At 37.8% G+C, this 13,774-nt stretch overlaps 1 protein-coding gene across 9 annotated transcripts in view; it reads left to right on the top strand.

Moving 5' to 3' along the window:
- The window catches only part of BTRC (beta-transducin repeat containing E3 ubiquitin protein ligase), a 115,667-nt gene that overhangs the window by 12,937 nt on the left and 88,956 nt on the right, over positions 1-13,774 (top strand). For 3 of the 9 annotated variants that reach the window (XM_036385981.1, XM_054515642.1, XM_036385977.1), the window contains exon 2: positions 3,713-3,781. The exons of 4 other annotated variants lie outside the window; for them this stretch is intronic. In XM_036385981.1, the coding sequence (XP_036241874.1) occupies positions 3,713-3,781 (69 nt within the window). Of the gene's footprint in view, positions 1-3,712; positions 3,782-4,870; positions 5,002-13,774 lie in introns of those variants that run through there. 2 more of the 9 variants (XM_036385978.2, XM_036385982.2) reach the window with 2 other exon arrangements.

Genomic DNA, 13,774 nt, shown 5'->3' with positions numbered 1-13,774 from the left:
TTAGAAAATAGGAACTCAGGCCTGTAATTAAATGTCCTCTGAAAATCAGCCCTGGTAGAGAGTGGAGAGGGTACCACTGAATTTTAAATTACTGACTTGTTCTCAAGAATCATTCTCTTGTTCTGGGCCTTGCTAGGGACTGCAGAAATCAAATGGATTAAAAATGGAAGAGTAGATTACTAAAGGAAAAAAAGTCAGGGGTTGCAGACAAAGAGATGAGCAAAGTAAGCTATTTTGGCTCCCCAGTTTATAGACATATGCAATATATATAATTTTAATACATGGCTAACGTATAGAAAACAAGTTCTGTGGACACCAGAAAGACTAGGGAGAGTTAAGATTTCATACACAATAAAATTGCATTTCAAAACTGTGAGTAAGGTGCTGATGGTTGTGGAATAAGCCATCTGGGATAATGGAAGGCTCATTTTTAAACCAAGGCCTCAATAATAAACATGAATGTCTTGGAAAAGGAAGTAGGCTAAGTTATATTACAAATTAGTCACTGACCTAAATCAAAATGTGAAATATTCACAAAATAGCATGATATAAATTAGCAGTTAGAGTGCTTTCAGAGTTACTTTTTGAGGAAAGCAATCACTGTTGATGCTATTGAAAAAGAGAGCAAAATTCCCCTAGCAGCCTGACTTCTAGTCAAGGAAAATGCTGGAGCAGATGCTATGAGAAAATACTGTGCTTATGAATGGTATTGAACCATGAGCATAAACGATGTGTGCTCATGAAAATACAAAAATGAGTAGGTCTTGCTGGGCAATTAATTGTATTGCTTGTGGAATTGCTTTGAATGGATCATAATCATGGAAGATTTTAGTGTTGATTTATAAATTAATACAGCTTCCAAACAAGACCGTGTTCTGGATCCTACATATTTTTAAGACTGGGGGAAAGAGGGGCAATTTTATTTTATTTTTTAAAATTGACAGTCCTCTTACAGACCTGTCTGCTGTCATTGGGATACTGCAATTCAGAATATTTTAACCAGATGTATTACTCTAATTGCCTCTCTCTGCTGAAGAATGCATTCCTAGGGGTCATTTACAGTGTGCCTTGGAAAACCACAGAAATTCAGATTGTCGGAGATTGGCTAAACTTTTACAACCAGTCATCAATCTGAGAAATTTTAATTAAATTATGCTTTTCTATTGTGCTTATTTTGATGTAAATGGGGGTTCACTTGTGCAAATATCCCACTTTAATGGCATAAGCAGCAGTATGTGGGTAATGACACACATACCTTGTAAATGCTGGTAAAATTTGCTTCTCTTCTGTGTAGTCTCTCATTTCTTGTTAAATGAGAGCAGGTTTATCAAATGCAGAGGAGACATACCTCTGATGAATACAGTATTGAGGATGAGTAGTGGGTCTTAGTTTCTCCTATTTTTATGTTTCACTTGTCAGCATTGAAAAATAAATTGAGTTTACAGTAGCTGCTAATCTGCCAAAAGTCCTGATTGCTTTTATTACAATACTCAAGCAACTTTACTTTTGAGTCACAAAAAATTGTGCTGGTAAGAGTTGTCTAAATAGAAATGCATTGTTATCTTTACTACTGGAAACACTTCTGTTGAAGAGTAATCCTGTTGCTGGCAACAGATTTGTTAATACACTTACATATTTGCAGGACCAGGGTCTTCAAATTAAATGGTTCAAGTCAGTGTCTTTAAATCAATTATTCAGACTGCTCTGGAGTGATGGGCTACCACATGTTAAGCAGCTTGCTGGTCTGAAGAGCTTGACTGTTATCTTTTAATTTGTAGGTTAGGTGGCAGAACCACAAACAAATGAAGTAATTTTTCACAATTTATTGTGAATGCAATTTGATTCTAGCATCACAACAATTTGTTGTGTGAACTTGGGCACATCTGAGACTGGTATTCAGGTCTCTCTACTTGTGACACTGATTTCAAATGATTGTTTCTGCTTATGATGACTTCTGATTTTTTTCCTGGATAGATACATATTGGGCTGTGCTACTTTGAAAAAAGAAACTGAAGCACTTGAGCCAGAAGTATACGTATTTCTGTAGTGTTCTTGCTAGATATACAGTACTTCATATAGTTTCTTCCATTTCCAAAGCACATAGAAATGTCAAGGGCTCCACTCAGCAAACCTGTGAGGTGGGTTAAATGAGTGTTGTCCCCATTTTACAGTCATAGAGAGACTAACCACCCATGAAGTTAATGCTGAAGGAGGCTTAGGTCTTGGAGGATGATGCTTCTAGCTGTGGGAGAAGTCTCCTAAAACAGAGTTTGTTAATGTGTTAAGCATTGCAAGTGCAAACGCAGCAGGTGAATGCAGTAACCAGACATACTTGACTTTAATTTATCAGCACAATGGTGGTTATTAAAATTCATGTTCAACTGAGATCATTGGCTAGGACACCAGGGCATAATCTTACTACTACTTTGGAAGATTTAGGAGGATTTAAATTCAAACTGGAGAGAAGCAAAAATAACAAGTGCTTAAAGTATACTGCAAAATCCTGAGTGTGTACTTCTCTTTAGAGGCAAAATTTTAGTCCGTTCTAGTTCTTATTTTATTTTCAAATTCCAAGGCTGCCCACCATAGGTGTGAAGGTTTGTCATTCGGCCATAACACTTTTTTTCTCTCCAACAAATTGTATTTTTTGGTGTTACAAGTACCAAAGTGGATGCAGTTTGTACAAACTAAATGTTGTGTTGACTCAAGAACAAGTGAGAGTAAGCTTATCTTCAGTAGAGCCATTCTGAAATGAGTAAGCTTTTTCCAGCCTTCCAGGAGGAGTGAGTGGTAGGAGCACACATCTGATTTGGAGAGGAGATACTGTGAGTTAAGAAGGGGATTGTGAAGTTGTTTCAAGAAGTAAGAAAAATCTCTGGACTTGGTGTTTGTGGATGTTCTATCTGGTCCTGTTGCTTAGGCATGATTTTAATTTCTAAGCATCTCCTGTTTTGGCGGGAGGGGAGGGGGAGCACTTGAATCCACTTGAATGAGGGAGTATCTTTGAACTACAAATAAATGTCACGTCAGACAGTGTTTTGGGGTTTGTTGCATACTTTTTCCTAGCTGAAAGTTATGCTATATATGTTTTGTGTTTCTAGAGCAATTTGGTGTCTTGCCTTTTCTTCAATCCAATAAAGCATGAAAACAGTAAATGGGGGGGAGATTATATTTGTCTGTCGATTCGACACAAAAATTATGGCTGTGTGTAAGTATAATAACCTGTTACCCTGGTATTAAGGCTACACTTCTTCAGGAATTTTCTGTCATCTCTTCATGTTGTCCAGTGTCTGGTCTTGATCATGTTGAGGATGGTAACTGTGAAAACATTCATAGCTTGACTACTGCTGTTTTGACACCATTTGCTTTTTATGTAGCGTCAAAAGCATTAACGACCATTGGTCTTTGCTGTTGCACCCACCACAGAGGCTGTGCTTATCCAAGTGCATTTTTGTGGAAATTAAAAGAAATACCTATATATATATACTGGACTGAAATGTAAAATGGTGTAAAACATAAAAATGGTGGCTTCATTAAAAAAGTGTTCTTGAAGCAGCTGATATCAGAGCAGTAAATGAGAACTAATCTGGGGACTAAACCTTCATATGGTGCTTAAAAAATCTGCATTGTTTAAAGTGCTCCAGAATTTAGACTTAGGTTAGCTAGGTCCCAGTGTAAAAGGAGGTCTCTCTTTATGTCTATTCTCTCCTAGCCCCGAATACACATGCCAAAAGATGGATTTCAACTTATATCTTCTGGATACCAAGCATGGCTAAAGCAGGTTGGACTGTATTATTGTTATTCATCTCATGTGAGGGACCGTGTTAGACACCTGTGCTTGTCTCATTAGTGAAGTACATAAATGAGGGTGTAATGAAGTTACAGTGCCATGTTAGCTGATAAACCTCATAGCCATCACTGTTTTGTGTTTATGCATGCTGTGTTTGTATAACATTTTCTCACCAGTCTGATGAATGTGCACTTCCTGTAAATAAAAGTTCAAAATGCAGTCACCTGGAAGCGAAGAGGGTCAGAGTCTGAAAACAGATCTACAACAACAGCTTGAATTACAGAATTAAAATGGGCCTTCAAACACAAAGCTGCATGGTGGTGGTGCTGGTAATAATGGGGAGGCCACTGGGTTAAAACTCAAGAGAATTGCATCTAGCATCTAATTCAGATCTGCCTGGGTGAATCAAGTATGGACACTTACTCACATCACATAACAATTGTGCAGTTTGACACAGTCTGACACTGTGGGGAGTCCCCACTCGGAAGTGGCCTAGTGCTATATTACTCTGGCTATTATTAAAGGCCAGGCTTTAGATGTCTCAGCAGTCTGCCTCTAGCAATTGCTGTCAGCTTTTCACTTTTGTGAGTGAAAAATCCCCCTTCAGAAAAAATAGCTTAATTTATAAATGGCCTGTACAGATCTGTTCTCTGATGAACATATATGATGAATCCTGTGTCCTTGAGAATACATGGCTTAAAGTTGCTGTTTCTATAGAAAGCCAGAATGTGTTGTTATGGCAACAAAAACTGAAATATGAAAACAGCACAGATAAGCTGCATCCTGTTGTCATGGCAACTGCAGTTGTGAAATGACAAAACGTGGTGGTGTAGGGATCTTCAAGGTGGTACTGTGAGCCCAACATAAACAAAGAGCCAACTCACTTGAGCAGAGTGTGAGAATGAAAAGCTGCACCAGCAAATCCCCTTAAAATATGAGAGTTTCACTGAAGGTGCTAACAGGATGGTTTTGATAGTCTCCAGTCTTGTGTCAGTATCTTAGAAGCAGTAAGTAGCAGTGTGCTTGTGCAAGCTGCTTACTGCTGTCAGCTTACTGACAGAGCTTCAACACCAATTAGAAGATGGGCACCAAATCTTATATTTGCAAGCCATTTCTTTGAATGAGTGATGTGCTGCAAGGGTGAAGTGTGCTTTGGAGCTTCTCTCCGAGAGACCATTTCTCTCTCTCTCCTCAAGTCCACTCCAGTGAAGGTCAGTTGGGACATTGAAGCTTCTGTTTTCTTGATTTAAACTTTGCTGAGCCGGAGGCAAGGTGTCTCAGAGGAATCTCAACTCTGCAATTATTGTCTCACAGAGCTCAAGTTTGTTGACCTATGGGGCATGGCATCAGTTTCTGTTTCTTATGTGGATTGGGAGAACAATAGGAAGAGGGTTGTGTGGCTGTTCTGTTTTCCTTTTACTTCTGAGGCCAACAGAGCAGCTTTATATTACCAGTGCCGTGATGCAGGTTGGATATATGCTTTTTGGACTCTGAAAAATACCAAGGGGGTAAAGTGCACAGTAAAATTTCCAAGGAGGCTTTACACTAGGCAACCTCAAATAATAGAAGAATTTGCACTTTTTGAAAAAGATATTTTTTGTAAGCATGCTTTCCCTTTGATTTTTAATTTATTGATATTCGTTCTAAAGTCTATCTCAATCTTCTTACTCCTTGATCCAAGGAAAAGTTATAAACCTGTGCTTGTCATCAGCAGATACTGTCGTGGAAATAGCTTTGCTATTCCAATTTCGTGCTGTGATTTCACCACAGGAAGTAGAAGGGTAAGGCAGTTGATACAAAGGCTGGGAAGAGCTTTCATGAGAAGCAGAGAGGTTAAATTTTTTTGAGGTGAGTTTGGTTTCGTATAGGATATCTATCAAAAGTACTACCTGTAGGATTCCTTAAAACCATGTATTGAAAAGAAAGCCACTTTTGATGTATGTAAAAGCATAATCTACATTTGCATCCAGATGGAATGGGGGCTGTGCATCAGGTTTATTCTCCTGTTGTCTGTATTTTTAACCAGATCCTAACTTAATGATTTTTTTTTCCTCAGCGGGGCTGAGTATTGATCTGGTGTCTGACTTACACAGGATGTGAGAAGTATCCCAGTAACATATTGTATTAATGTGGACTAGAAGCAGTTTATATTACAGATGAGGTGGAGGAAGATGGAGTTCTGCAAGACTGGACACACACTATAAATATCCATAAAACTGACAATTTTATCTAAAACCAGTGCTGGCTGCATTTGCATATTTTCAGCCTTCTTAAACTGATGATAATAGTTGAACACTACCTGAGCATGGGTTGCCCACACTGATGTCATTACCCTCTGCCCTTTAATGGCAGGTTTTATATTTAATGATGCTGTGCTGTAATGGAGAGTTGTGTTGTGTTTTTATGTGGGCTAGAGGAATACAATACCAATGGCCAGAAATACATGTTGCTTTTGGACTGGCATTTTAAGTAACCTGCATTGTTCTCTTTACTCTAGCTCTTTCCTGTTTAGGTGTTTCTTTTTGTAGAAAATGCAGTTGTTTTATTTAGCCTTGATCATTGTTTAAGCTTTTGACTTGCTAGCAGTCTGTAACATCCCATCACCTAGATGCTGCCCCTTTGGAGGCAAGCCACAATTGACTTCCGAAGGGAAACAGGGAGGGAGTGTTTGTGTATAAATACAGTCAATAGACATGACATTTTAATTCCTATATTATATGGGCACTTTCTATAATTTAAGCCAAACTATGAAACTGGGCAAGTTAAGCTAATTAGGTAAAACACTTAAAAAAGCTTATTTTGATTACATAAACAGGGAAGTAAAAGTATCATTTTTAGGTGGCTTCTGAAACATGGTAATTCAGAGTTAAAGCTAATGCCTCCCTTTTTCATAGCATTGTGAGCAAGTATGCATCACGTAGGATATGTAATGTAATGCACTCATCTGAGCCTTTCTGCCTCCCACTGTCTTTTTGTAGTAGAATTTTTAAAGCCAAGTTATAAACCTGTAAATGTGTTTTATGCTGGAAATTCTTGGTGATACCTTAACTAGATTGGTACCAGCAAAGGCCAGTATAATCAAAACAAGGCACTTCAGATATTAATGGTCTGCACTTCAGTCAAGTCAGCTGGAAAAGAGAGTGTAAAAACCAGGACTGTGGTGAAACCAAGATTCTTCTGCTAAAATTGCACTTTGTTGAGAGAAAAATGAAATTATTCTGGATATATTTTGGTTTTGTAATTTTGTCATTTAGCATCCTTTTCTTAACTTCTAAAACATCTATTTTCAGTGGATCCATATGCTTTTTAAAATTCAGATACTAACTCCTTGGGTGGAAAGTTGAAATAAGATTTCTTTCTGCAGTTCATTTATTAATACTTGGCACTCATATAGTACATTATGTCCTCAAAGCGCTCTGCAGGCATATCACTTATCCTTGAAACACTTTTGTGTGGTAGGTGCATAACAATAACTCAGAGATTTTATGGAATTAAATAAAGCTAGAGATGAGGGAAAAACCTAATGAAACTTCTGTTTCATATCTCCACCAATGTACGTTTTTTCTCTGCAGTTTGTGTCATGAAAATAGAGAGAAGTTCTAGAAATGTTCCAAGATGAAGGGGTTTCAACACATTCCTTAGTATGCTGTGTTACTCTGCCCAAACTCATGAGGAATTGTTATTGATCAGGCTTTAGACACAGAATTATAGAATCATTAAGTTTGGAAGATATTTCTAAGATCAGACATAACGGAGCTTCGTGGCAATTGTGTTTTCTTGCTTACCAAAGAGCCAAGTCCACTTGGTCTTGTAAAATCTCCATTTTAAGCCTTCACATAGTTTCATCTTTAGACCTTGGTGAGATTGCTCTTACTAAGTTTGGTGTTGTTTAAAGAAGCACACACAAGCCCCTGCAAGTTTTACTCCTTAAAGCAGGGTATGGCACCTAAATCTTAAATCTCTGCAGCTGCGTGGCTTTAGATTTATCAGCTTCATGCATTGAAGAGCTATAATTATGAAAACATTAGTATTGTCGAGTTCAGATGTGATCCATATAAGTTTCCTCAAACACTTGGCAAATGAGGATCTTGTACACCTTATAAATGGCAGCTGGCCCCTTGCTGGGGCATGTAATTTCTGTTGACTTGAAATCACAGAGGTTGAACTCCAGTAACCACTCTTGGGGAAAACATTTCTTCACAAACATTTACCTAAAAGCTGTGATTTGATTCTCCCAGATCCCACTCAGGTAAGTTATTATTTGGATAATCTGAATACGTAAATCCTTTTCCATGTGTCTTATCTTTGATATTTAGAAGTAGTTAGTGAACTGGAATATCTTGTAAAAAGTTACTGTGAGCTAGGGAGTTACCAGAAGGTTAGAGAAGAGTTTGCATAATGCGTACGTTAAGGAAAATTTACTGAGCAATTACACGCAAAGTGGGTGGCTGAAGGAAAAAGAACCCTTTACAGCAGTTGGAGTTCTGTGTGCACAGCAAAGCTGGCAGAATGTGGTAACACCCTGAGGGTGAAGGGGAAAACTGCTGCATTGAAGTCAGTGATCTGTACCAGGCTAAGAAGTCCAGTATTACCTAAGTTTGGAGTCTAGGAAGAGTGTTATAATTGAATCTAGTAGCATGTTTCAGCTGCTGATTTGTGAGACCTAATTGTTTGGAAGTCAGACCCTGGTTGTGCCAGAAAAATACGCTCAGCTTTCCCAAAGTGAAATGTTGGTTTGCTTGATTCATGAAAAATGATCCAAGGGTCTTTAATGAGATAGCTCAGCTTTTGTTATGGCAAAGCAGGAGCACAAGCCACTTTGAATCATACCCATACATGCTTGTGGATATGTGACCAAGGTGTCTGAACACAGTAGAAGGTGAGGAATTGTGCAAAGCACTGGTTGTTACAGCAGCCACATCTGGCCCTTCACCATTTGGTGCAATATGTGCAGTTAGAACTGTTGGTGGGCTGGTTGAGCCCTGTGAGATCCTTCCCATGGTCACACTCCAAGGATTACTACAGTTGTCTCTTTATTTTTATAAATTAATTTTCTTACTGTGGAAAGACTGTCAAGAAAAACTGCCAGTGATAAAGTCAGAATTACCTAGTTATAAGTGTGGCAAACTGGTCTGGAATGCAAGGAGGTGCAAATTTTAACTGTATGGCTTTTGACTGTTGTTTTTTTGTCTTAATTAAGACAGCTTTTAATGTTTTTCTTATTTTCAAGTGAAAACAGGCAAAAAACTTTCTCCAAAAGTTATAAAAGTATTAATTTGCTCTGAGACATGCTAGTCTCTTTGGTAAGTTCATAATTGGGCAGAATTTTTTTTAAATGCATATTCTTGTCTCTCAGGTATATAACTACTTCATAACTGGTAAATCTGTATTCATATGTTAGGGTTTTTAAAGGCATATTATTTACACAATTCACTTGAATGGCTCCTCTGAAAGCTGTGTGGCTCTCTCATGTAATTATGTATTTAGTATGCCTTGCATCCATTGTTGGGATAGGGGAAAAGAAAAAAAACAACTAAGCCCCACAAAATCTACTAAAATAAATAATAAAAGAATATTCTCATTCTGTTTTGGCAGCTTTTTTAGAAGTTGTATTATATACTTTTTTTTTCAGATAAGAAGAGCTACCAAAGCTAAAAAATGAAATATGCATGGCAGGTTTTTTAATTGCGAAAGTATACAAGATGCACTGGGAGTATTTTTTTTAATACTTATATATATTTAATCAGAAAACACCTCTCAGAACAGTAGAGGGAAAAATAAGAGATACCATTTCATTTTTATGTGTATGTGAGAGGTTAAAAGAATGATATGTGGACCAGGGAAAGGATCCAAAATAATTTTTCATCCAGAAGTAAATTTCTGGCATTGTTATTAAGTTTCATGAGACCAACATTTGTAATGTAAATAGCAGCTGCCTTATCTGATATGTTTCATGCAATGTGTTGCATTCTGTGGTGACAGGAATAGTGCAGACTGAACACAATGTGAAAGTGATGTATGCTATATTTTTGGCATTGGCTTAGTTAAGTATGTGGCCAAAAAAAGTATAAGAGGAACAGAGTGAGATTGAAAGGTATTAAAGTTTGTTCTCCCATTTTTTGTAGTGTATGATAAAAATAATTCTGAATATTAGGAATCCTAGTAAGATCTGAGCGTGTGTTTGATAAAGGATTAAAATTCCTTAGGCATGTTTCCTGAGAATTAGGTTTTATAGAGCATGCAGGAAACAGTAGTGTGAAAGAGACTTTCAGGGAGAATTGTTCTTGCCAGCCATCCCGTATTTGCTTTCTGAAGTGGTGATCTGTCTCCTCATATCAAGCTCACATCTGGTTTATACATTTCTAATACCCTTCAGAGCATCCCGTATGTTTTATCTGCTCCAGTTTGGCTGGTAGAATTTCTAGGGCCTCGTTTCCCCTCATGTCTTGGTTTTTGTAAGAGTTAGAAATTGTGATTGGTTTATTTTTAGAGTTCACCTGCGTAAGGTGCTGAATTCTGTACTGGAAACAATTCTGAACTAGGGAAGGACTGCAATAGATATGGTTAGCATCTGAAATTAATTTTATGTACAGTACACCAAACACCAGCCCTTGGGGAGAAAACTTGGTTTCCTCTTTGGCTTTGTCACTAATTTGTGAAGATGTACAAAAAGTTATTAGGCTGCCTGTAAATCAAAGGTGTTTCAAGTGCACAGGTTATCATAAAGTTCAGTACAGGGTTCTTACAGGGGTAGTAGGTAATACCCCACTATTTTAAAATGTGCCACAATTAGAGACAGTAATTCTATACTACTGTCTAATTAATTTCTCTGAAGTGACTATGAAGAAAATATCCTTCAACTACTGTTTGATTTTCTTTTGGTCATTCTTGTTTTACAGTGAGCTCAGTATAGTCAGTTTATGCTTTCATACCTGTGCATTGTAGTTGTGAACTGTAGTAGTTCAAGAGCTTTATTTTTCCCTGTGTAGAGCCACTTAGTTTTACAGGACAAGGTGATATATTTCTGACCTGTAACACAATTTACTAAAACTGTGTTAGTTACCACTAGTATATTGTATTTGCTGAAGGACTAGAAGAGAACAAATTTGATAAGAAAAACCCAGTCTGAAATGGTAATGTATAATCTTGTAATGCAGTAGCAAATAAAGTAAATAACCAATTTTTAGCACTGGCAAAAATTTAGCCATTGAGTGTGTATTGAAATTTGTCTTTAGGACATCAGATAATTGGAAGAGAGGGTAGACTATTAGAGGCAGAACATCTGATGTAGTCAAAAAATGTTCTTGCAATATAATTACAAGAATAATTGAATAGGTTAAAATACATCTTCCCTTCAGCTAATGGTTACTGTCCACTCAGCTCGGGCAGAGGCTGTCAATGCTTCTAGCCTATTTTAATTCAAAGTAAGGCAAACCCATTTTAATCACCAGTGGAGCAGCTGGAACCAGCCTCTGTCAGAAGGAGGATGCTGGTCTTGTTTGAAACTGTACTCCCTGTGTTTGTTTAGTGGGAAAATACATTTCAGAGTTCAGGGAGTGGGATTTTAAAATCAATTGGAAAAAGAAATTGGGTTTTTCATCAAATAATTCCCTGTTTTATGCCACTCAATGTGTATTAAAGATGCTTTGCTTTTCTAAATAAAAAGCTTTGCGTCTCTGGATCTGAAAGTTGTGCAGACATCGAAGTATTAATGCAGTTGGGAGTTAGGAAAGTAAAGAGATTCTGCATCCTGGCCCTGTACTTAGCAAGCAATACCAGCATTCCCATTTGGCTCTGGTCCAAGCACTGTGCTTCTGTATCTTTGTTTTGATGAATCGATGTAGATTGACTTGAGTTCAGGGGAGGATTTTTTCAGTCAGCTTTCAAGTCATGAACATTGAGGCCAGTCCCTTGTTTGTGGAGCTGACAGTACAAAAGTGAGTGTTTGACACGTGGCTTGCTCAGTGCATGGGGATAGAGGCTGTTGAGATTTTTCAGAGATCAGGCTCTAAATGAAGTTGTTCTGGTGGGTCACTCATCTGATTTACACACAAGCTGTTTCTATTGAAGCACCTGGGGCCTTTTGTTCAGGCTTGTGAGTAAGCCTCTTTCAGTCACCAGCAGTAATTTAGTGTCTCTGCTTCCTTCAATAGGTAAAAGGCAAGTACGAGAATGACATTTCCTTCCACACTGTGCAACTTCACGCCTATGTTTTTGAGATAGGTAACAGAACTGTGCCACTAATGTAGATTTTGTTATATACTGGAACAGATTCAGAAATCATCTAAGGTATTGGTAGTTTTTTACTTTGTACTTCCTAACTCTGGAACAATACTAAATGGCAGGAGTGCATGGGTGAGGAATGATATCCTCTGCTGGACAGAGAGCTCTGCAGAATAGCCCTTCAGTGTTTTCCTTTGTTATTGTGGCAATTTTAGAGGAAGACATTTCATTGCCCTGTAAGTTCCCTGGCACAATAGACTGCCCTACCTGCAGATTGTAATGACTCTGACTTGAGCTGTAATCTCACGTAAACCTTGAGTCAACTTAAGCTTGCCTTTCCACTGACAGAGTGCTCCTGATTTTTCCTGTCTCTGTACCTTTCCATGCTTGAGTCAGTACAAATATTTAAAGTAACTTCTTTTTTTATATTGTCAGTCAGTTTTAATGGCAATCAGTTCTTTGAGTTCATTATCACAGTACAAAAACTTGAGGCAGCCCAAGGGATGGGAAAGCTTGAGAATATGGAATAAACGATAGCTGCCTCTCCTCTGTCATTGTATGAAAAAAAAATCATCCCATTTATTCTGTATTATGTTATGAATCCTGGGATGGATAATAGTAAGCAGTTGATCCTCACCTAGTGAATTTGCTCTGCATCATTAGAGGAACCATGTAGTGAATCTCCTGTTACTGTGATGTTCTTGGAGACTAATAAATAAATAAATAAAATTGGTGAAATGCTTAACCATGGATGTCCATTTCATGTATTAATTTTTTTTAAAGGTATTGTCACAACAGTTTTCAGTAGCTGTAGTGATACATATTACATTGCAAAGATAAGATTGCTGGCATTTGGAAGGTTTTTTATGTGTGGGAGTGTTTGGGAGGTTAGAATGGTGGACAAGGAAGTATGGCTCACTTTTGTAGCTTGTTACAATACTACGGCTGTAATTTGTAATTTTTTTGGATTCAGGAGGGGCATTACATACAAGTAGCAAGTTCATGTGATATGTAGTACTATGATGTACTCAAATTCTTGAGTTTCATTATCTTTGTAAAGGGAAGAGTTGTTTGGTTGGTTTTTTTTAAATGAAAATGCAGTGAGGAATGTATTTTAAGGTATCATAAACTTCTATTGAGAATGTTTCTATAGGTTATATTCCCCAGCAGTCCTTAAATACTATTTCTGGAACAGCAGTGTAAATTGCAACAAAGTACAGCAAAGAATGTGGTGACAGACAAGGTTAATCCCTGTGTCTGTCTGCACAGGACCAGATTATGGATGTTGGTGATCACCTTTCTGCTCATTCAAAGATGGGTTATGTTGCTCTTACAGACTCATTTAGTGCAAGATTGCGCAAGGTTCTCTAGCCCTCTCAAGAGCAGGAAGAAACGGAGGCTCAGAAGGCAGCTGTCATTTCATACCCATTCCAGCTGCCCTTTCCACTCAAATTTCCTCCCATCCCCTCCCCCTCTATTAAAAAAAAAAAAAAGTGGGGGCAGGATTGCAAAAAAGAAGCATATGAGGGTTTAAAATCTCCAGCAGCTAATCTATCACATCCTTCGGTTTTCATGGCTATCTGCCAATTTAAAATACACTTGTTTTTTCCTGCCTTGCCAGTAATTAGACAAATGCAGTACTGCTTATGGCATCAAAAACTCTGTGTCTGGTAGAAGCAATTGCTATCATAATGCATCCCTAAATTTAATAGTAGTGGTGTAAAATGAATAAGCAGCTCTCTATTTCAAGGGGTAATGGCT

This window comes from Molothrus ater, chromosome 8, assembly GCF_012460135.2.
Source record: "Molothrus ater isolate BHLD 08-10-18 breed brown headed cowbird chromosome 8, BPBGC_Mater_1.1, whole genome shotgun sequence".
Taxonomy (NCBI): Eukaryota; Metazoa; Chordata; class Aves; order Passeriformes; family Icteridae; genus Molothrus; species Molothrus ater.
Note: the sequence above shows the minus strand (reverse complement) of the source record. Positions and strands in the feature narration are given on the sequence as shown.